This window comes from Cervus canadensis, chromosome 13 (assembly GCF_019320065.1).
Source record: "Cervus canadensis isolate Bull #8, Minnesota chromosome 13, ASM1932006v1, whole genome shotgun sequence".
Taxonomy (NCBI): Eukaryota; Metazoa; Chordata; class Mammalia; order Artiodactyla; family Cervidae; genus Cervus; species Cervus canadensis.
The window spans coordinates 57,671,878-57,694,216 of NC_057398.1; the positions used below are offsets into that span (position 1 = coordinate 57,671,878).

Below are 22,339 nucleotides of genomic sequence, written 5' to 3' on the forward strand. Positions count from 1 at the left end.
TAATGTCGAGGCTGTTTATTCCCAGGTTTTAACACCACAGAGGCCAGAGAACACATAGCCGTGTTGGAGGGAACCAGGAAATGTGCTCATTCAGTGTAAGCCCCTCACCTTGGGCAAATAAACTAACATCTCCGCCTCAGTCATTCCTGCACCTGGAACACGAGCAAAACCTCGTAAGGTTTTTCTGAGGATAGAAAATAACACATACATGTCATGTGTCTGTAAAGAATGCGTGGCACACTCATGTGTTCAATATGATGATTCATGAAAAAATAAATAGCAATAATAATGTTGGGGGCTTCCATGGTGGCCCAGATGGTGAAGAATCTGCCTGCAATGCAGGAGACCCAGGATCAATCCCTGGGTCAGGAAGATCCTCTGGAGAAGGGATGGCAACCCACTCCAGTTTTCTTGCCTGGAGGATCCCATGGACAGAGAAGCCTGGTGGGTTACAGTCCATGGGGTCTCAAAGAGTCAGACACGACTAAGCAACTAACACACACACACACACACACACACACACACACAATAATAATGTTAATACCGTTCCCTATATTTGTGGGGTTTTACTGGTTTATTTCAGCTTCCCAGGTAGCACTAGTGGTAAGAACCTACCTGCCAATGCAGGAGACTTGAGAGATGCGAGTTTGATCCCTGGGTCGGTAAGATCCCCTGTAGGAGGGCACGGCAGCCCACTCCAGCATACTTTTCCTGGAGAATCCCATGGACAGGGGAACCTGGTGGGCTGCGGTCCATAGGGTCACAGAGGTTCAGACATGACAAGTGACTTACCATATACGTGTGCGCACTGGTTTATTTCCCACATTATCTCTTTCAATTTCCTTGATGTTTTTAGTTAGTTTCTAAGCAGGATACTGGGCTTCCCCTGTGGCTTAGCTGGTGAAGAATCCGCCTGCAGTGCGGGAGACCTGGCTTCGATCCCTGGGTTGGGAAGATCGCCTGGAGAAGGGAAAGGCTACCCACTCCAGTATGCTGGCCTGGAGAATTCCACGGACAGTATAGTCCATGGGGTTGCAGAGAGTCGGACACAACTGAGTGACTTTCACTTTCACAAGCAGGATACTGGTCAGAGGACTGAGCACACAACTTATGATAACTCCTGTTTTTCAACAGGAATACCTTTTCAGGTATCATCAGACGCATTAAAAGTCCAAGTTGCCTCTAGAACAATATGGGATAAGTGAGGCAGGGAGAGTGTAAGACCAGAACGCTTCAGCTGTGCCATGACTTCTGTATTTTCAGTGTTGTTGGATTTGCTGTGAACCAGAATCCAGGTGTTATAACTATGGAAGGAATGGGTTCAAGGCACCTTCGGCTGATGCTTTAGAATTCACATCAAGGGCTTTGTGTGATTGTTCTTGGAGGCATAGGCAGAGAATATAATGTTCTTGTATTTTTACTGTTTTTTTAAAACTCCAACAATCAAAAGGTCATCGTTTGTTGTAATGATGCTATAATTAAGTTGTGGTAAACGATAGCATTTGTAGATTTTCTCACCAGAATTGATTCATAAAATGAATACAGTCCCAGCAGTTTATGTTAACATAATTAAATGGAAATGTAATTCCGAGTTTGCTTATTTAATTGAAAATTACTGGGTTATGAGCACTCTTACATTTCTATCAAAATTGGTGTAAACCTAGAATTACATGAGCTATCCGTTCAGATGCAGCGTATGTAAGGCTCTGTTGCTAGGTGGCAAATATGTTTCCTACAGCACGTGCAGACTGGTCACGCAAGAGCGCGTGCTTTTCGTGAGTTTCCTGCTAACTGCTTCTCTCTTTCCTCTGCAGCCACTGGTTTAGCCCTGGGGCTAGGACAGAGCATGGCCAGGTAAGGAACATTCTAACCCAAAGGGAGGCTACTCAGTCTCTCGAATATTTAACTATTGCCCTTCAAGATAGTAGAGCAACTTTATGAGAAAGGATAACATCCTAGCTTATTTATAAAGGAGTTCATTGTGCTGGTGCTAATACACTGACCAAGTGAATGATCGTCAGGAAGCATCAGAGTTGTTTACCTCACCTCTTCGTTCATCAGCACACAGGTCACCTCCGTGGAAAGGATCTAGAGTTCACTTTAGAGATTATAGGACTTCCTTACTTCCATATGCTTTTCACAAAGGCGTGAAAATAGTACATATGCCTTAAACAATTGTTTTATTATTAAACTAGATTAGCCAGCAAGAGAATATTTTTGAAGTTTAGAAGATGATAAGAGTTTCTTGCACTTTATATTGTATTCTAGGTGAGATTTTTCTTTTTTTAATTTCTTGCTAGTTTCATGGCAGCACAATGATTAGATGACTTAGCAAGAACTTAACATTCATTTTGATTAACTTTACATATAAAATAAGTTGTCTGTTTTCTTTGTCTGTTGAATGTGCTAGTTCTCTCTCTGCAGTGTGGTAAGGTAATTTAGGGCTTAAAATATTGATAGGTTTTAAAGCATATATGTTTTAGACTTTGCATTCTTGCTAAGCCTTTTTTCAGTGTGGATTATATGAGTTATTTTTTGAATGAGTCAATAATATATGCATAGAAAAGTCTCAAATTCTCAGGGATCATTTCTTCTGAGGGATATGTAGGTAGATAGGTAGAAGAGGAGATTGCCCTTGGTAATGGTAACTGGTAACATTACTATACGTATTGGTGATGTCTTATTTCTTAAGTTGGTCAGTGGGTTTTAGAGTTGGTTGCACATGCCATATTTCTTTTTTTGTATAAAAGGAAAGTGCCACATACTTTATTATAAACTATAATGTATTTCTTAATACACATGTACCTAATCAAAGAAAAATATGTCAGTGCAGATTTAATGATTTTTTTATAAACTTGGCTCTTTTCCTTGAGAGTGATGTGCACTTTTAAATATATTTCTCACATTAATAATAGAATATGTACTACTATTTCTGGACTTTCCTGGTGACTCAGTGATAAGGAATCTCCCTGCCAATGCAGGAGACGCAGGTTCGATTCCTAGGTCAGAAAGATCCCCTGGAGAAGAAAATGGCACCCACTCCAACATTCTTGCCTGGGAAATCCTGTGGACAGAGGGGCCTGGTGGGCTAGTCCATCAGGTCGCAAGGAGTTAAGACACGACTTAGTGACTAAATAACAACAACCAGTATATGTTTCTAAAGTTTTGCAAGTTAACTTGACTAAGTTGCTTCTGGGGTATGTCTATTCAGAATGTAATTATTACATAATTATGTCAATTATTCAGCATTCCCAAATGGTTCATACCTTCTATGTTTATATAAGATTCTGCTTCCAGTAGTAAGTTACATCAGGATATAGTTTATCCCCAAATAAGATTTTTTAAATGAATAATTTTATATTCTCTGTTGTTCTCTAGTCACTAAGTCATGTCCAGTCTTTGCAATCCAATGGACTGCAGCATGACAAGTTTCCCTGTTCTTCACTATCTCCAGGAGTTTACTCAAACTCATGTCCATTGAGTCAGTGATGCCATCCAATCATTTCATCCTCTGTTGCCCACTTATACTCATGCCATCAGTCTTTCCCAGCATCAGGGTCTTTTCCAGTGAGTCAGCTCTTTGCATCAGGTGGCCAAAATGCTGGAGCTTCAGCACCAGTACTTCCAATTAGTATTCAGGTTGATTTCTTTTAGTATTGACTGGTTTGATCTTCTTGCTGTCCAAGGGACTCTCAAGAGTCTTCTCCAGCACCACGATTGAAAATGAAAGAAAGAATCATTTCTTCAGCATTCAGCCTTCTTTATAGTCCAACTCTTACGTCCATATGTGACTAGGGGAAAACCCATAACTTTGACTATACAGACCTTTGTCAATGACGTGATATCTCTGCTTTTTAGTACACTGTTTCATGTAGGTTTATCATGGCTTTTCTTCAAGGAGCATTTCATGGTTGCAGTCACCATCTGCAGTGATTTTGGAGCCCAAGAAAATAAAATCTGTCACTATCCACTTTTCCCCCATCTATTTGCCATGAAGTGATGGGACCAGATGCCATGATCTTTGTTTTTTGAATGTTGGGTTTTAAGCCAGCTTTGTCACGCTCCTCTTTTACCTTCATTAAGAGGCTCTTTAGTTCCTCTTCGCCTTCTGCCGTTAGAGTAGTATCATCTTCGTATCTTAGGTTGTTGGTATTTCCACTGGCAATCTTGATTCCGGCTTGTGATTTATCCAGCCCAACATTTCACATGATGTGCTCTGCATATGAGTTAAACAAGCAGGGTGACAATATACAGTATTAGTGTGCTCCTTTCTCATGCAGTGATTTTGGAGCCCAAGAAAATAAAGTCTGTCATTTTGCCACTGTTTCCCCATCTATTTGCCGTGAAGTGATGGGACCAGATGCCATGATCTTAGTTTTTCAAATGTTGAGTTTTTAGCCAACTTTTTCACTCTCCTCTTTCACTTTCATCAAGAGGCTCTTTAGTTCTTCTTCACTTTCTTCCATAAGGGTGGTGTCATCTGCATATCTGAGGATACTGCTATTTCTCCCAGCAATCTTGATTCCAGCTTGTGCTTCATCTAGCCTGATATTTTGCATGATGTATTCGGCTTATAGGTTAGATAAGCAGGGTGACAATATACAGCCCTGCCATACTTCTTTCCCGATTTGGAACATCCGTTGTTCCATGTCCAGTTCTAACTGTTGCTTCTTGACCTCCATACAGATTTCTCAGGAGGCAGGTAAGGTGGTCTGGTATTCCCATCTCTTTAAGAATTTTCCATAGTTTATTGTAATCCACACAATCCAAGGCTTTAGTGTAGTCAATGAAGTAGATGTTTTTCTAGAATTCTTTTGCTTTTTCTGTGATCCAGTGGATGTTGGCAACTTGATCTCTGATTTCCTCTGCCTTTTCTAAATCCAGTTTGTACATCTGCAAGTTCTTGGTTCATGTACTATTGAAGCCTAGTTTGAAGGATTTTGAACATTACCTTGCTAACATGTGAAATGAGCGCAGTTGTGTGGTAGTTTGAACATTCTTTGGGATTGGAATGAAAACGGACCTTTTCCAGTCTTGTGGCCACTGCTAAGTTTTCCAAATTTGCTGGCATATTGAGTGCAGCACTTTCACAGCATCATCTTTTAGGATTTTTAAGTAACTTGACTGGAATTCTATCGCCTCCAGTAGCTTTGTTCATAGTAATGCTTTCCAAGGCCCACTTGACTTCACACTCCAGGATGTCTGGATCTAGGTGAGTGACCACACCATCGTGGTTATTCAGGATATTAAGACCTTTTTTGTGTAGTTCTGCATATTCTTGCCACTTCTTCTTAATTTCTACTGCTTCTATTAGGTCTTTGCTGTTTCTGTCGTTTATTGTGCTCATCTTTGCATGAAATGTTCCTTTGAAATCTCCACTTTTCTTGAAGAGATCTCTAGTATTTCCCAAACTGTTGTTTTCCCCTCTTTCTTTGCATTGTTCACTTAAGAAGGCTTTCTTAACTCTTCTTGGTATTCTCTGGAACCCTGAATCCATTTGGGTATATCTTTCCCTTTCTCCTTTGCTTCCACGTCTCTTCTTTTATTAACTATTTGTAAGGCTTCCTCAGACAACCACTTTGCTTTCTATTTCTGTTTCTTGGGATGGCTTTGGTCTAGAATTTGAGAAATACTAAAGTGATATTATAAAGCTGAGCTTTAGATTATAATCTAACTGCAGTTAAAACTTTTTTCTGTTATTTACAAATTAACAAATAGCTACTATGATATAGGCAAGAAAGTTGATGCATCATTTTAAAAATTTTTAAATATTTGAAACAGATTTTTGGATTAGCCTTTGGCTTAAGCTTTGATATACCATTTCAGATTTTAATCCTGTCTAGATAGGTTATTAATTAAGGAACACAGTTGATTCTTATTTTTTGTAGTAGCTATAGTCTGTGAGGTTGGTAAGAACTCTAAAGTAGCATATACTGAAAAAACTGCTTCCAGGAAAAATACAGGGTTAGGTTCCTGAGAACCTCTGGCCACATTTTCACTAACAGATCAATACATATCCTTATTCGATGTGTATTTCTGTTTAAAGACACCATATTTAATACATGTTATTGATTTGTTAGCATTGAACTCATGGCCAACAGTACTGTAACTTATGCCTGAAGGGAGCTTGTCTAATGAACATATTTTCTCTATAAGGTCCATCACAATTCTCTTACACTGGGGAAGACTATACTGCAGGTCAGCCCTGTACTAGAAGGCTATTTTAAACAATGAAGATAAAAACAAGAAGACAGAAATGCAAAACAAACAAATAAATAAATAATGTAGCACTGAATAGACCAGGCAAAAGACTCCTGTTTACAGTATGAGGGCCGAAGCGAGAAGATAGATGGCGTCTTGTCCGACCTCAGCTGAGAACATGCAGTAACGGGAACTCAGATTTCTCCCGCTCTCTGCATGTCTGCCAATAACTCCAAAGCACCGGAAGTACTGATTTGGGCATTACAAGTATATTTTAGCAAGTGGGTGAATTTGTGAATACAGAATCGGTGAATAATGAGAAACAGTTTGCACATGTATGTGTCTGTATAAAAGCACATACAAACTACTCATGTTTTGAGGGATTTAAATGTCTTATTTCAACTAATAACTAGCCCAGTGAAAGTGTTAGTCACTCAGTCGTGTCCAACTCTGCGACCCCATGGACTGTAGCCCACCAGACTCTGTCCATGTGGATTCTCCAGGCAAGAATACTGCAGTGGGTTGCCATTTCCTTCTCCAGAGAATGTTTCCAACCAAGGGTTCAAACCCAAGTCTCCTGCATTGCAGCAGATTCTTTACCATCTAAGCCACCAGGGAATCCCAGTGAACTACTGGCTAAATCTTAGGTCCAAGTGATAAAATGCAAGACCATGAAGAAATGAAATCCTTCAATATATTGTTGAATGAATGACTATCAGCATGCATGATCACCCCTTTTTTTTCCCCATATCAACTTACCCAAGATAAAGAAATGATAATATTAACCTCACTTTTGAAATCCCACCCCTCACTGCTTTCCCACATCTTATGATTCCTTTTTATTCTCTAATGCAAAATCCCATTTCATTTACACCATACTCACTTAATATTTCTTTTTTACACATTTAGTAAATCACTATTCTCTATCAGTCATTACCTATCAAGTACTCTTTATTTTTACAAAAAGAGATATTTGTTTTAAAAAAAAAAACAAAAACGTAACTTTTCCTCTAAGGTGGTTAAAATCTGGGGTCGGAAAGCAGTAATCATAGTGTGTTGATAAATGTTGAAGGAAACCACTGAGAGGGTGTCATGGAGACCACAGAAGCGACATGTGAAAGTTGGTTTAGAAGTGGACGTAAAGAGACAGAAGCAGCTACAAGCAGCCTCATTTGTGTGTGTGTATGTGTGTTTTAATGGTGAGGGTTTTCCTCCTTGAATATCTAATAGTATGACATTTTGAATGAGTTTACTAGTATCTTAAGGAGCCATAGGTATTGTTTAGAGGTTTTTAGTTCTCCTCTTAAGGTGAGGACCCTGTGAAAGGCCAAGTGTGGAGAGACTTGAAATTCTTTTGTAGACATTTGAGAAGGTCCCTGAAAAGTGACTGCTAACAAACAGTCTTGAGCTTGAATCCCTTCTGAATATTAGGTGGCAAAGAGATTATTGCTGTGGAGCAGGAATTCTGCTCTTTGCTTCCTTCTTCCTCTTGTGTTAGGAATGTGAAGCTTTTAATAATCTTTTTAAAATAATCACGAATAGCCACAGAAATCCTCGGCTCCCTTTCTGCCACAGGAGCACCCATGATATACATGGAACATTTCTCTTCCTTGTTTTCGTTCAGCAGTTTTTAAAACGGTGTACCTTTTGTGAGACCTCACATTGTACTAGGTTTTGTGTTTATGAATGTCTCTGTCATTCTTACGTGAGTCATTTTTTAATATACATCTGCAGGTCACTAATAAGGGACTTGTCTCTCCGCTTGGCCTAAGTCCAGCAATCTGAGAGCTGGAGGTAAGAAGCACTTCGCACCATATTCAGAAGTTTGTTATTAACTGGAGTTGACATTGTTGAGTCAGAACCCTGAACACTGACCTCACTTGTGACACTGATAGGAGCCAAGGAAGACAGGAAGCGTTAGCAATAAGAGGAATGAAGACTCTCCCCAAACCTGAGGAGCTCCTCTTGCTTGTCAGAGCAGAGCTCCGGGCCTCGTGTCTTATCATCAGTTCCTGATCTGATTCCCTCCCGCCCCCACCCCCGCCCTCTGCCACCTTTTTTTTGTTTGTTTGTTTGTTCTTTGGGACAGAGCAGACACATATTGGGAATCTTTCAAATACAAATACATGTTTTCTATTCAAATAACACTCTGGATTAATTTTTTCATCTTTGCCCCCTTACAAGATCTAGGTTCCCATATTAACTTGCTGAATTCATGACCCAGAGATCTGAGCCTGTATTTTTTTCTCTGAGCTTCATTTTATGTGATGACTTTTTAATATAGGTGAATTATATTAAATAATTCTAATATTTGTCCCTACAAAGCCCATCAAAACTATACATTTGAGGAAGAAATTCTCATGTGACTCTAAGAGAAGGGTCTCTGACCTCAGAGTTCCATACATAGCCTAACATTTATTTTGGTCATTGTAGTTGCATTTTTTTTTTTAATTAAATTGTTGAATTCCTTCATTTCAGAAAAGTATGTTTGGGACCTTTTGTGTTCTTTGTTTTAACTGTTTTAACACAAATAACAGGAATAGTGTTCCCATATCTATCTTTTATCTAAAAAATTAGAAACCTTAGTTAACTACTACTATTAATTGAAGTCGGAGGTAGAGATTTTATCACGTCACCTCTAGCTATCTGTGTCACAAATGTTGGTTTGAATATGTTTTTTTACAAAGGCACTAGAATTAGAAATGCCAAAGTAATTAATTTTTTTTTTTCAGAAGCAATTTAGTTTTCATGGTACGAAGTGTTTCTACATTGAAACACTTTCAGATTAATGGACTTGAGATAAACTATTGCTATTTTCTATAAGTAGTAATAATGAGATACTGTTTCAGCTACATATCAGATGCTAGATTTCATTGCCTGTTTCTTTATCTCATTCATTCATTCATTCAACAAATATTTATTAAACACTAAAAATGTCCCAGACACTGTGCTGGACTTTGGAGACGCAGGCAGATTGAATGACTGAAGCAAAGGGCCAAAGGTGAGCAAGAATATGGTACACATTCCAAACTAAGAAGTTCAGAATGGCTGGGATATATTATTTAGAAGTAAGGAGGTTAGGTTGGGGTAGGAAGAAGCATAATAAGTTGCAATTTAGAAATAACAATCAAATTATGTCAGGCCATAAGAGCCTTGTGTAAGATTTGGGGCGGGGGTGGTTATCTAAGGCGAATAATGCAATAACATCTAGTTTTAGAATGACTGGCTTCAGTGTAGAGTGGACTTAGATGGGAGCAAGGCTGGAGGCAGGGAGGCCACTGGAGAGGCCACTACAGGTGAGGGAAAATGATGTTTCAGACTGGAATGTGGTTCGTGGGGATGGAAAGAAACAGATATTTAGGAGAAATTTAAGGTAGACATATTGAGTTGACACATTCCTGAAATAATGATCTAACAACATTCTTTGTGATCTAATTAAGTTCTATTCCTTCTCAAAGATGGCCAAATGTGGCTAGTAATTGACTCTAAATGTTGTCATTAGATAGTTCAAAGCAGTTATATCATTAAAAGTTATGATACTGGTCAGACAATAGCCACTGACAATCAGGTTCATTAATTATAATTGTAGCATTTGAACCATTTACTCGGCACTTTTTATGTTCTGGTCTTAGTGCTAAGTGTTTTACGTGGTTTATCTCATTTGACACTCACAGCAGCCTTACAGGTGGATAGTATTGTTATCTCCATTTTCCAGGTGGAAACTGGGACTTAGAGATATTACACAACTTATAAATTTGGTAGACCTGTTTTTAAAACCTAGCGACTTGTTACTGGTACACCTGGGATTCGAACCCAGATCTCTCCTGCACTATTACTGCGCTAAGATTTCTGTTTTTATTAGGGTTAATTTCTAATATGCTGTACAACTTCTCATTAGCCCAGTCTTGCATATAATCACATTTCTGCATAACCGAGATAAGCTACAGTTTGAGGGTACACGTAGCAAAAAATATTGACGACTTGCTTTTTTTTCTTTCCAATTGGTTAGAGTGAAGCAAGTGTGAAGGGGAGTTGGGTGGTGAGGCATTCTGAGGAGGCAGTCAGATATATATTTTTTCTAATTATATATTTCCAAGCCAGTAATTTCTTTGAAAAGGAATGTTTTTAAGTGTTTCTTTACCATGTTGGGCCCCTAAATACAGAGAAGTAAGAGTAGATATTTTATGTCATCGGAGGTGACAAAGCCCCAAAAAACTCACAGCTGAATGAATGCAGTGGTAGAAGCATTGGCGAAGAGAGGCTACATGACTTTAACCAGGACCACCCAGAGAGCCAGAATTAGAACCGAGTTCTAGACCTCCAGCTCTAGGCTGTCTATTACATGATTCAGCTGTCAAGGAAGCATTGCCATCTCTTAGGGACATTTTCAGAAGTGTGTCCGTGGCATCTCTAGCAAAATTAGTCGTCTTCATTTTAAGAAAAACCGGTAAATAAAAGAAAAAAGTAATGCAAGTGAATAAATACAGTCCCTTTGAATGAGAAGCATACTTTTCTACTTATGAAATAATATAATGAAAATATTTTTGTTTCTACAACTTTGTTCTAAACACTTTGGATAGCATCAGCTCCTGAGAGATAACCGAGCTGAAAGAGGACACAAGAAAAACTGCTCTGTGAAAACAGCCAGCAGGTAAGCGATTTAAAATCACCTTTTCTCCTGATCACTGACTCGTGTAATTTCTTTTTCCATACCAGTATGAATAGTGGTTTAGTCACTAAGTAGTGTCCTACTCTCGCAGCCTCATGAACTGTAGCCCGCCAGGCTCCTCTGTCCATGGGATTCTCCAGGCGAGAATACTGGAGTGGGTTGCCATTTCCTTCTCCAGAGGATCTTCCCCACCCAGGGATCAAACCCTGGTCTCTTGCATTACAGGCAGATTCTTTACCCGCTGAGCCAGCAGAGAATCCAGTATGAATATGATGAGTTATAGTTAGGGTGCCTTTGGATCTAAAGTGTCAGCATATTTTATGTTTCCTTTATCAGAATCTACTTCAGGATTACTAGTAATGAATAGAAGTATATCATTTTAGTTGTAGTTTTTTAAAGGTGACGAAAAATAATAAAGAATGCATTTTTAGAAGAAAATCTCTGTTCATAATCCATAACTTGTGAATTTTAGATAAGGATTAGGAATAATTATTTTTAATTATAAAAAATAGAATTAATCTTTTCCCCAAAACTTAAATGGTTTTGTGAAAGAGCAACATGTATATTTATTCTAATAATATATAAATAAGTATATAGAAAATACACTCTTTTTTAAAAGTGCTTAGAGTTACATTGCTTAGTCAATGCTATATATTTTTTTCATGTTAGAAAGAAGTGCCCCCAGTTTATTGTTTTAGACAGCGCATTTCCAAATTTTGCATGTGGTGTTTCTAAAGACTTCATTTTTCCTTTGGTGAAAATAGCTATCAGAATATTGATCAGCACAACTGCCCTGAGATTTACACTAACCCAACTTTTAACAAGATAACTGACCTTGGCAGCCCTCCCTCTGTCTCGTTGTTAGGGTGCTTGCCTCTGTTTTTAACACTCCCAAGCAAGCTGTGTAACTTCCAAGTATCATGTTGTACAAACTAACCCTGACTGAGAACGCACTAGGTATCTGCAGAAGCTAACATAAATCCTATTTAGACAGTCAAAAACTGTCACACATAATAAGTTGACTGTCAGGTCAGTGATAGTCAACATAAAACTAATATAGTCACCCCTAAGAAGGTCAGATCCTAAAATTATAAACTATGGATTAAAGAAATTTTAGACAGGTTATAAATAACTATGGATGACATGTTTATAGAAATAAAATAAGCAAGCAACAGATCACTGTTAGAATTGTTCAAGCAGTATTGAATCAAAAGCATATAATTATTAGAAATGAGAAGTGTGATTGTGAAATGGAGATACAGCTGAAGAAGTAGGCTAGAATGTAGCGTAAAAATATTGGATAAAGTGATGGAAAAATGAAAAAGTGGTTAAGAGACACAGAAAAGGTCTAAGATATATTTGATCAGAGGTTTTGATGGAGAGTATAGAAAGGCTGAAAAAAAATATGATGTTGAAGAGATGTTGGCTGAGAATTCCCATAACAACTAAAAGTTATAAATATATACAGAAATCACAATGAATACCAGCTAGAATAAACAAAAAGAAATCCACACCTAGTAGCATATTGTGGTACTCCAAAAACAAAGAAGTCTTAAACGAATCCAGAGATAAGAGATGAATTACTACAAAGGAATGTACATCATCAGATTTCTGGGTATCAACAATGATGCCAGAAACAGTGGACAAGTCTTCAGGGTACTGGGTGAAAATACATTGTCAGCCTAGAACTATGTACCTAGAAAAAAAAAATCTTTCATATATGAAGATGAAGTAAAAACCGTTTAGGATTTTCAATCACTAAGAAAGTTTCCTCCTGACACTTGCTAGAATCCTTTTTAAAAGATGTATTTCAAGAGAATGTTCTCCCCAGAAAGTCTAAGATGAAAAAATGAATACTAAGCCAATAAATGGTTAAAGATTTCAGTAAATTTAAACAACTATTGTTTATATAAATTGATAATCATAATGTGTAATTCATAAGGCTTTTCAAAAGACAATCTAAGATAATGGAAAATAACAGCATATTAGATTGACAATGCTGATGATGACAAAGTCCAACTTAAAGCCTTTGAATTGTTTGGGAATGTTTACTTCATTGGTCAGTTAAGATTATATTAAGTATTCATGGCAAAATATCATAAATAACCACTAAATTAAAAAAAATAGAGTATGTAAATTCCAAGCTGGTCGGCAGGGGTGGAGTTGAATGGAATAAAATATTACTCCCCCCAAAAAAATCCATTTAAAAAGTCAAGAAGGAAAAAAAGCATAGAGAAAATGGGACACAGAGGAAAACAAAAATTGAAAACTGAATCAAATCCATGTATTAGTCACTATGGTAAATATTTATGGATTAAATTTGTTTGTTAAAAGCAGAGCTAAGCAGATTTGGATTTTCTTTTAAAGTGCAACTATATGTTCTTTATAAGAGACACACCTGAAATAATGCCAAAAGAAAGTTGGAAAACTAAAAAAGCATGTATCAGATATACTGTAGAAGAGAGCTCTCATAACAAACCAACCGACTTGACAACAAAAGCCTTAACAAGTTTAAGAAAATCATTATTTAATGATAAAAGGTTCAACTTACCAAAAAGATTAATGATTTTATTATTTTGTATATTAAAATAGCTGCAAAAATATATAAAGCAAATATTAACATCAATGAATGGAGAAACTCACTAACCCACCATCTTGGCGCTTCCACTTCAGTAGAGCATTCATAGTACTGATAGGTTAAGCCATCAGAAAATTTGCATAACAAATGATTAACAAACTTAATGTTATTATATAAGCCCTTTCACCCACATACATTCTTCTCAAAGACACATGTGATATTTTCAAAAATTTACCACTTTCCAGGCCAAAACTACTACCAACAAATTTTAATGAATATGTATCATAAAGAACATATTCTTTAACTTGAATATGATTAAGGAAAATCATTAAGAAAAAAATAATTTCTTTAAAGTTTGAAATTAAAAATACATTTTAAAATAACTCATTTCAAAAAAGTCATAATTATCATTATGATATCATACCTTAACTTGTGGGTGCATTATGATGGTAGATAGAGGAAACTTGACTACTTGAAAGTTGTATATTAGACATTTGGTCCCAGTTCCTGTTGCAAGTTCAAGATTCTGAATTGTAAGATTACTGATTCTAAACTATAAGATGCCTGCTTCTGTCTTCTAAGATCAACCCAGCAGGTATTTAGAAAGAGAAAATAGGCAGAAATCTACAAGAAGTTTCCAGTATTAAGGTAGCCATGGATGCGTGCTAAGTCACTTCAGTCATGTCTCTTTGTGACTCCATGGACTGTAGCCCGCCCAGGCTCCTCTGTCCTTGGAATTCTCCAGGCAAGAATACTGGAGTGGGTTGCCATTTCCTCCTCAGGGGATCTTCCCAACCCAGGGATGGAACCCACGTCTCCTAGGTCTGCTGCACTGGCAGGCAGGTTCTTTGCCACGAGTGCCACCTGGGAAGCCAGGAGGGGGATGCTGTTTTGAACTTGCGTTTTTGAGATGAGGATACACAAAATGTGCGTGTGTGCTCTGACCTGAGGCAAGAGGCAGTTCAGCCTGAGTGAGGGAAGAAGGAGATGTGAGCGGAACCTTTGGAGTTCTTTCATATCATGGGCCATGGCCAAGGGATATGTGCCACCCGCCCCTTACAGAAAGACTCAGGTCTCTGGTCCAAGTGTTTTCAGGGATAAAGTCAGGGCAGCTCACAGTGCTGTTTTTGTGAGGAGCTGGGAAAGCTTGATGGGACCAGATGACAAATTACCGTGTCTTCACTCGGCCCCCTGTAAACCGCAGGGCTAGAGGATTACAGTTCTCATTTTCTCTGAGAATGAGGAAGGGGAATGTTTTTCTGACAGAGGAATTATTTTGTGGAGAAAACTGTGGTGATTGTGGTTTTCTGGTGCTTGGACCTCTGCACTCTTAAGTCAGGTTCATTCACCTCCAATTCCTGAACTGCTTTGGACTGACACAGAAGACTGGCCTTTACCTATAGCATTGCCTCACAGAATCAGTTAATAAGACATTTGAGGAGAAAACAGCCTTTCGAAAGTAATAACAACAATAGCAACAATATATTGGACTACAGACTCCAACAGAAATCAGAAATGTTAGGACGAGTCAAAAAATTTTTGATTAGCATTATCAATATTAACTAAAGGAGATAAAAGGAGAAAATAACAATATAAAGCAAGAAATACAACACATAATTAAGAACCAAATATTTAAGTCTATTTCAGTTTTTTCCTCAGCAGTATTTTAGAGTTTTCATTGTGTAGTCTTACACATATTTTATCAGGTTTATCCGTAAGCATTTTACCATATTTTTTGGTGTATGAAAATGTTGCTGAGAGAAATGTTAAAAGGTCTCTGTAACTGGAGAGATATACCTTGTTCATGAGTCAAAAGACTCAATATTCTTAAGATGTCAGTTCTCCAAAAATGTATCTACAGATTCACTATAGCCCAAACAAAAACCCCATGAGGCTATTTTGTAGAAATTGACAAGCAAATGCTAAAATTTGTATGAAAATGCAGAGGACTTAAATAGCCAAACTTTAACACTACCTGATGTCAGGATTTAATTACAAAGCTGTAGGAATCAAGAAAATGTGGTAGTGGTGCAAAGACAGAAAAATAGATCAAAGAAATATGCCCATGTATATATTATATACAGTTGGTTCTTGATAAAATACAAAGTTACTTTAGTGGGGGGGGGGGGCTAGTTTCAACAAATGTTACTGGAAAAACTGAGTATCCATTTGCAAAAGAAAAAATTGATGAACTCTAGTCTATACCTCATACCATAGAGAAAACTAATTTATAGCAACTAAAAGTGGATCCGTTATTACACAGGCGTGAGATGAGGGGCAGGGAGGTACTGGAGGACAGGATTACAAAGGGGTATTAAGAAACTGTTGGGGTGATGGGTATCTGCATTATCTTGATTATGGTGAAGGTTTCACATGTATATACATATGTCAAAACTTGGGAAATTACAGACTTTAAAAGTAGCGCAGGATTTCCCTAGTGGACCAGAGGTTAGTGCTCTGAGCTTCAACTGCAGGTGTCAGAGCTTCAGTCCCTGGCCAGGGAACTAAGATCCTGCAGGCCTCACAGCATGACCAAAAAGAAAAAATCGGTGTGTTTTGCTTATGCGAACTACACCTCATAAAGATATAACAGATATATATATACCTAGTAAATGGAGAAGGAAATTGCACCCCACTCCAGTTCTCTTCCCTGGAGAATCCTGTGGACAGCGGAGCCTGGTGGGCTGCCGTCTAGGGGGTCGCACAGAGTCGGACATGACTGAGGCGACTTAGCATGCATGCGTGCATTGGAGAAGGAAATGGCAACCCACTCCAGTATTCTTGCCTGGAGAATCCCCGGGACAGAGGAGCCTAGTGGGCTGCCGTCTATGGGGGTCGCACAGAGTCGGACACGACTGAGGCAACTTAGCAGCAGCAGCATACTTAGTAAAATCTTAATTGGCTTTCTGTTCCATTCCAAGTAAAAGCCAGTCTTAGCCTTGGCCAATAAGGGCAAATATGATCTGACCCTGCCCTTCTTTGCTTCCTCCTTGACCTCATCCCCTCCCACTTGAACTATGTTACTCACCTGCTCCAGGTACAGTGGCTTCTTTCCTGTTCTCCAACATCCCAACCCCACTGAGTCTCAGGGCCCTTGCACTTCTCTTCCCCCCAGCTAGAACACCCTTCCGTGTGGCTTGCTCCCCACTTCCTCCAAGTCTGTGCTCAGTGTAAGAAAGGCCCCTCTCCACCAGCTCTGCTTTCTGTGCCTTCCTTCTCGCCTCTGCTACCCCTCACTGTCACTGTTACCTATAGGCTTCATGAGGGCAAAATCTTTGCTTTACTCACTGGTGTATCCCCAGTACCAGAAGCAGTGCCCGTCACGTCAACAATAAATATTGCTGCACAAAATATCTGCCGAATGAATTTGAAATTGATTCTACGGCAGTAGACCGAAGCCTTGTCTCTCTGCAGCCTCTGCAGTTCTGACTTCTGATCCTGGCTTCACCACTCACCAGCTGGGTGACCCTGAGATAATACTCAACCTCTCTGTCCTTCAGTTTATTTATCTGTGAAATAAACTCATTAGTTGTGTTTATCTAATTACATTGTTATAAGGAATCTATGAATTTATGCCCATAAAACATTTAAAATATGAGTTCTTAATGTTAACTGTTATTGTAAGTCTATTTCCATCTGTGTGCTTCCTAAGCACTTGTTAAATTTTATTTTATCATGTTTTTCTTATGCATAATTTAGAACATTAAGTCATTCTTTAAGAGTACAGTAGGCCCCAGCTCTGCTTTTTCCCCATTCTCTAACTTCTTTCTCCAAAAGAACCTACTTTTAACTGTTAGCTCTTTCTTCCAATATTGACCTAAATTAATTACATACTTATATTACTATTTTTTGCAGGTTTTAGTTTAGTATTACCTGTTGACTTCCTGCTCTGCCCTGCACACACACACACCATATTTGCATTTCTTTCCTTCTTTTTCCCTAATGGTTATATCATAATATTTAGACCAAGTTAATATTCATTGTTTGCATTGATATGATTATATATGTAGATACTATTTATAGATGTAAAGCTTTTCTGTCATTACATAATTATCTTGTTTTTCATTTGCTTTGTTTTCTAAGTTTGTGCCAACTGCAGTTTATCAACCACCTCTACACAGAAGTGTAACTCCCCTCAATTCTCTTTCTTGATGGCACCCTTTTTTTGGAGCCGTCCATTTTTCAGATTCATTATGAAATATTCTCTGTCTGGACCAGCTGTACATCTGATGTCCTAGGATCCCTCTTGACTTATCACCCTAGGGATTTCCTCATCTCGCTCCTATGTGGAATTTCCTTTTCCCTGGATCCCAAGCCATTTTTTTTCCTGAGCTTTTTGAGAAAGAGAAAAGGTGTGGTTACATTTGTGAGACTCTGCGTCTCTGCAAATGTCTTTATTCTAGTCTCACATTAATTGATTTCACCAGGAATTGAATTCTGCTTTGGAAACCGTTTTGCCTCTGAGTTGTGAAGACATTGCTCCCATGCCTTCAATTTCCAGTGGTTGCCATTTTCTCTCTTCTCTTTTTATTTGGCTGTTGGAGCACCCTTAAATGACCCTCCATTTTTTTAAACTTTTCTGTACTGTTGCCTTCAAAGATTCCTGGGCAGTTTTATTAATGGTATGTCTCAAATCTTTTATGAATTTAAAAAAATTCTCTAATACATTGCCTTTCCAAGAGCTCACCTTGCTTCTTTGAACATGCCTTCTCCACGTCCTCTCACTCTTGTCTGGTGGAACCTGTCTTTCTGAGGTTATCAGCGGTATTAGGTATGAGGCAATCCGTAAAGGTGAAATAAATATAAGGAAAGACTCAAGTTTAAATTTTGTTACACATTTATTAATTGCAAGATGAAAAATTTTTGTCTTCTTTATCTGTGTGAATTTTTCTGTTCCTCCCTTGATGCCATTTTTTCCTTGGTATTTTTATTATTGTCTTGACTTTTCTTACCCCTTTTGGTTGAGTGACTGCACTTCTCTTTTTCAACTTATGGAAACATATAAAGGTTAGAGAAGAGAACTGTAATGCATTGAATCAATAAATTTTAGGACCATTTACTCCCAAAACGTACCAGGCACATAAGAAAAGATAAATGCACAAGTGGTCCGCTGTTAATGACTCAAAGCTGAGATTTTGACATGCAGGACTGCAGTACGCACTTGAGGTGGGCATTCCTCACTGAAGCTCTGAGTGTACAAAGGGCTGTGTGGTTGTGGCTTTAACCTCTGAAATGTAAGACATCTCACCCTCAGCTCCCAGGGGAATGGTCAAGAGCTCCATAGAAGGGTTTTACTAACATATTTACCAATGCCACTAACTATAATGCAGTTTGGCAGTTTTCTGGGTTTGCAGTTTATGGCATATCTCCTTTTGTTGCCAGATCGACTTTAATGTTCAGCTAGGCTCTTAAAATCAATTATGGATGCTGGGGAATTGTCTCTTTTCCAACTCCTTAGACTGTTTTATGTCTGACAGTACCAAGGAGGGAACAACCTGAAAGTCTCCTTTAAACATCTAATCCACTTTCATAGTTTCAGTCCATTATCTCAGGAAGTTCTCATCAGTGATGGACTTTGTTTTCCAAGGTTTCCTATACCTCTGCCTCCCCAGAGGGCAATGCTCCTTTGAATTTCCTACTTGTTTCTCATTTGCAAATGTCCACTCACCAGCTTCTTTCACCATCAACAGTACCTGTCATCACATGCCATTCCATCACATCCAGAGTTACTCATGAAATGTTAATGTGCTTTATTTGTTTATGTACTTATTATAAACATAATTAACATTACCATTCTTTTATGATATATTTCATGGGTCCTATCTTCAAAGTTTTGACTGACTCACAAAGGTTCAAAAAAAAAAAGGAAGGGTTAAAATAAAAGTAAAAAGAGAAAAAGATAGGTTTATATAATTTAAAACTCTTTGTGACTCCCTGGACTGTAGCATGCCAGGCCCCTCTGTCCATGGGATTCTCCAGACAAGAAAACTGGAGTGGGTAGCCATTCCCTTTTCCAGGGGATCTTCCTGCCCCAGGGATCAAACCCAGGTCTCCCATGCTGCAGGCAAATTCCTTACCGTCTGAGCCACAGAGGAGCTACATAATTTAAACAAACTGATTATTGACAGAGGTATAATTTGATCTAATTGATTCTAGTAATACTGATCTTAGACATCTTTTGGTTTCTTGCTTCATTTTTATTCTCTGTGGGGAACCCTTATTATAATGTAGGTGTGTCAGATATTGAGTGGTGTGAACTTTTTATAATGACATTATCCTCATGTATTTAGTAAATGTGTTCTCCCAATATTTTGCATTGCAGTGCTTAAAGTTACATCTTTCCTGTCTTACATCCCTGTTTTGTTTATATTTCTTTGATTATTCCCATCGAATATTTCTGTTTGATTAGTCTATGGGGTTTTATTTTCCAGTCATTCTTCCATTTCTTCAGTGTTCTCTGTTCATTTTCCTACTATGACATTTCATCTTAGTCTTATTGTGTATTATCTCTCCTATTGAATGAGGGGCTTCCCTGGCGGCTCAGTGGGAGAGAATCCACCTGCCAATTCAGGAGACGCAAGTTCAATCCCTGGGTCAGGAAGATGCCCTGGAGAAAGCAATAGCAATGCACTCCAGTGTTCTTGCCTAGGACAGAGGAGCCTGGCGGGCTACAATCCATGGGGTTGCAAAAGAATCAGACATGTGACCAAACATGTCCAAACAACAACAGTATTGAATACATGTCTAGAGTTTGTTCACACCATTCTGTTTTCTCTTCATATCTTTAAGCCTTTGAAAACATAAAACTCGGGGAAACAGAGAGCTCTTTCAGCATATAAATGCGTGAAAGCATATACAACTGTTACTTTTAGAAACCGTCATGTATTAACTGTCACTGTCAAGATTTAATAAATAACAGGCATGGTTTTTGAGTGATCATTGCATGCAGCTGCTTATTAGCCAAAGTGGAACACACACACACACACACACACACACTCAGCTGAACATTTAAACAATGCACCTAAGTGTTTTATGGGCTTCATAGGTAGCTCATTGATAGACTGTGCCTGCCAATGCAGGAGACACAGATTCGATTCCTGGGTCAGGAAGATCCTCTGGAGAAGAAAATGGCAACCCACTCCAGTTTTCTTGCCTGGGACAGCCCATGGACAGAGGAGCCTGGCAGGCTAAAGTTCTTGGGGTCACAAAGAGTTGGACACAACTTAGCGACCGAGCACGCACACACCTAAGTGTTTGATAAAACTGCTAGTACCATCTAAAGTTATTCTTTCACCTGTATCTTTCTCTTAAATTCCAGACTTGATATTCAAACCCTTTTTTTAATTTCAGTATTCAAATTTTATGGTTCTCAAATTAGATCTTTTTCTCTCCTTTTACCTCCTTTGAATTTACAATTAAATAATTCCACACTGTTTCTCATTCTCATAATCTTCGATTAGTATGAGAAAGTTCAGTATAGACTTCCCAATTGAAAGTCAATAAAAGATATATGGAGCAATGCCTGACACTAACTAAAGTGCTCTTCGTGAAAAGATATTGCTTTTTTAAACCCATTAATCCATTTTTATGTTAGTGATTAGTCTTTATCTTTCTAAGAAAGTGAAAGTTGCTCAGTCATGTCTGATTCTTTGTGACCACATGAACTATACAGTCCATGCAATTCTCCAGGCCAGAATACTGGAGTGGGTAGCCTTTCCCTTCTCCAAGGGATCTTCCAAACCTAGAAATTGAACCCAGGTCTCCCACATTGCAGGCAGATTCTTTACCAGCTGAGCCACCAGGGAAGCCCATCATTCTAAGAATTCATTCAAAAAGACTGATAGTAGGTCAAGTCAAGGTTTTAGATCTGGTAACGTTTTTCAAAAATTTGTCCTGCTCCCTTACTTTCATGATTTTTGCCATTTACATTTATTCTTGTGATGCACAAAAGCTAATTTTCTTGTGGTCTGATACATAATTTGAAATCAAGTAAAAACATTTTTATTGCTGATATTATTAAATTTGACTTATATTTTTAAATATCTTTTAGAAACTTCTATTTGTTAATTCACTTTTACTTAGTTCTTAGGAGCATTATATTTGTCATCTGCTTAGTGTTAAATCAGTGCAAAGAAACAGAGGGAAACAATAGAATGGGAAAAACTAGGGATCTCTTCAAGAAAATTAGAGATACCAAGGGAATATTTCATGCAAAGATGGGCGCAATAAAGGACAAAAATGGTATGGACCTAAGAGAAGCTGAAGATATCAAAAAGAGGTGGCAAGAATAAACAGAAGAACTATACAAAAAAGATCTTAATGACCCAGATAACCACAATGGTGTGATCATTCACTTAGAGCCAGATATCCTGGAATGTGAAGTCAAGTGGGCCTTAGGAACCACCACTTTGAATAAAGCTAGTGGAGGTGATGGAATTCCAGTTGAGCTATTTCAAATCCTGAAAGATGATGCTGTGAAAGTGCTGCACTCAATATGCCAGCAAATTTGGAAAACTCAGCGGTGGCCACAGGACTGGAAGAGTCATTCCAATCCCAAAGAAAGGCAGTGCCAAAGAATGTTCAAACTACCACACAATTGCACTCATCTCACATGCTAGTGAAGGAATGCTCAAAATTCTCCAAGCCAGGCTTCAATAGTATGTGAACTGTAAACTTCCAGGTGTCCAAGCTGTGTTTAGAAAAGTAGAGGGATGAGAGATCAAATTGCCTACATCTGTTGGATCCTAGAAAAAGCAAAGAGTTCCAGAAAAACACCTACTTCTGCTTTATTGACTATGCCAAAGCCTTTGACTGTAGATCCCAGCAAACTGTGGGAAAATCTTCAAGAGATGGGAATACCAGACCACCTGACCTGCCTCCTGAGAAATCTG

At 38.3% G+C, this 22,339-nt stretch overlaps 1 protein-coding gene across 1 annotated transcript in view; it reads left to right on the forward strand.

Annotated features, from left to right (window-relative positions):
• GPATCH2 (G-patch domain containing 2) overlaps positions 1-22,339 on the forward strand; it is a 191,390-nt gene that overhangs the window by 128,280 nt on the left and 40,771 nt on the right. The window contains exons 7-8 of the mRNA XM_043486165.1: positions 1,815-1,854; positions 10,782-10,852. Of these exons, the coding sequence (XP_043342100.1) occupies positions 1,815-1,854; positions 10,782-10,852 (111 nt within the window). The remainder of the gene's footprint in view (positions 1-1,814; positions 1,855-10,781; positions 10,853-22,339) is intronic.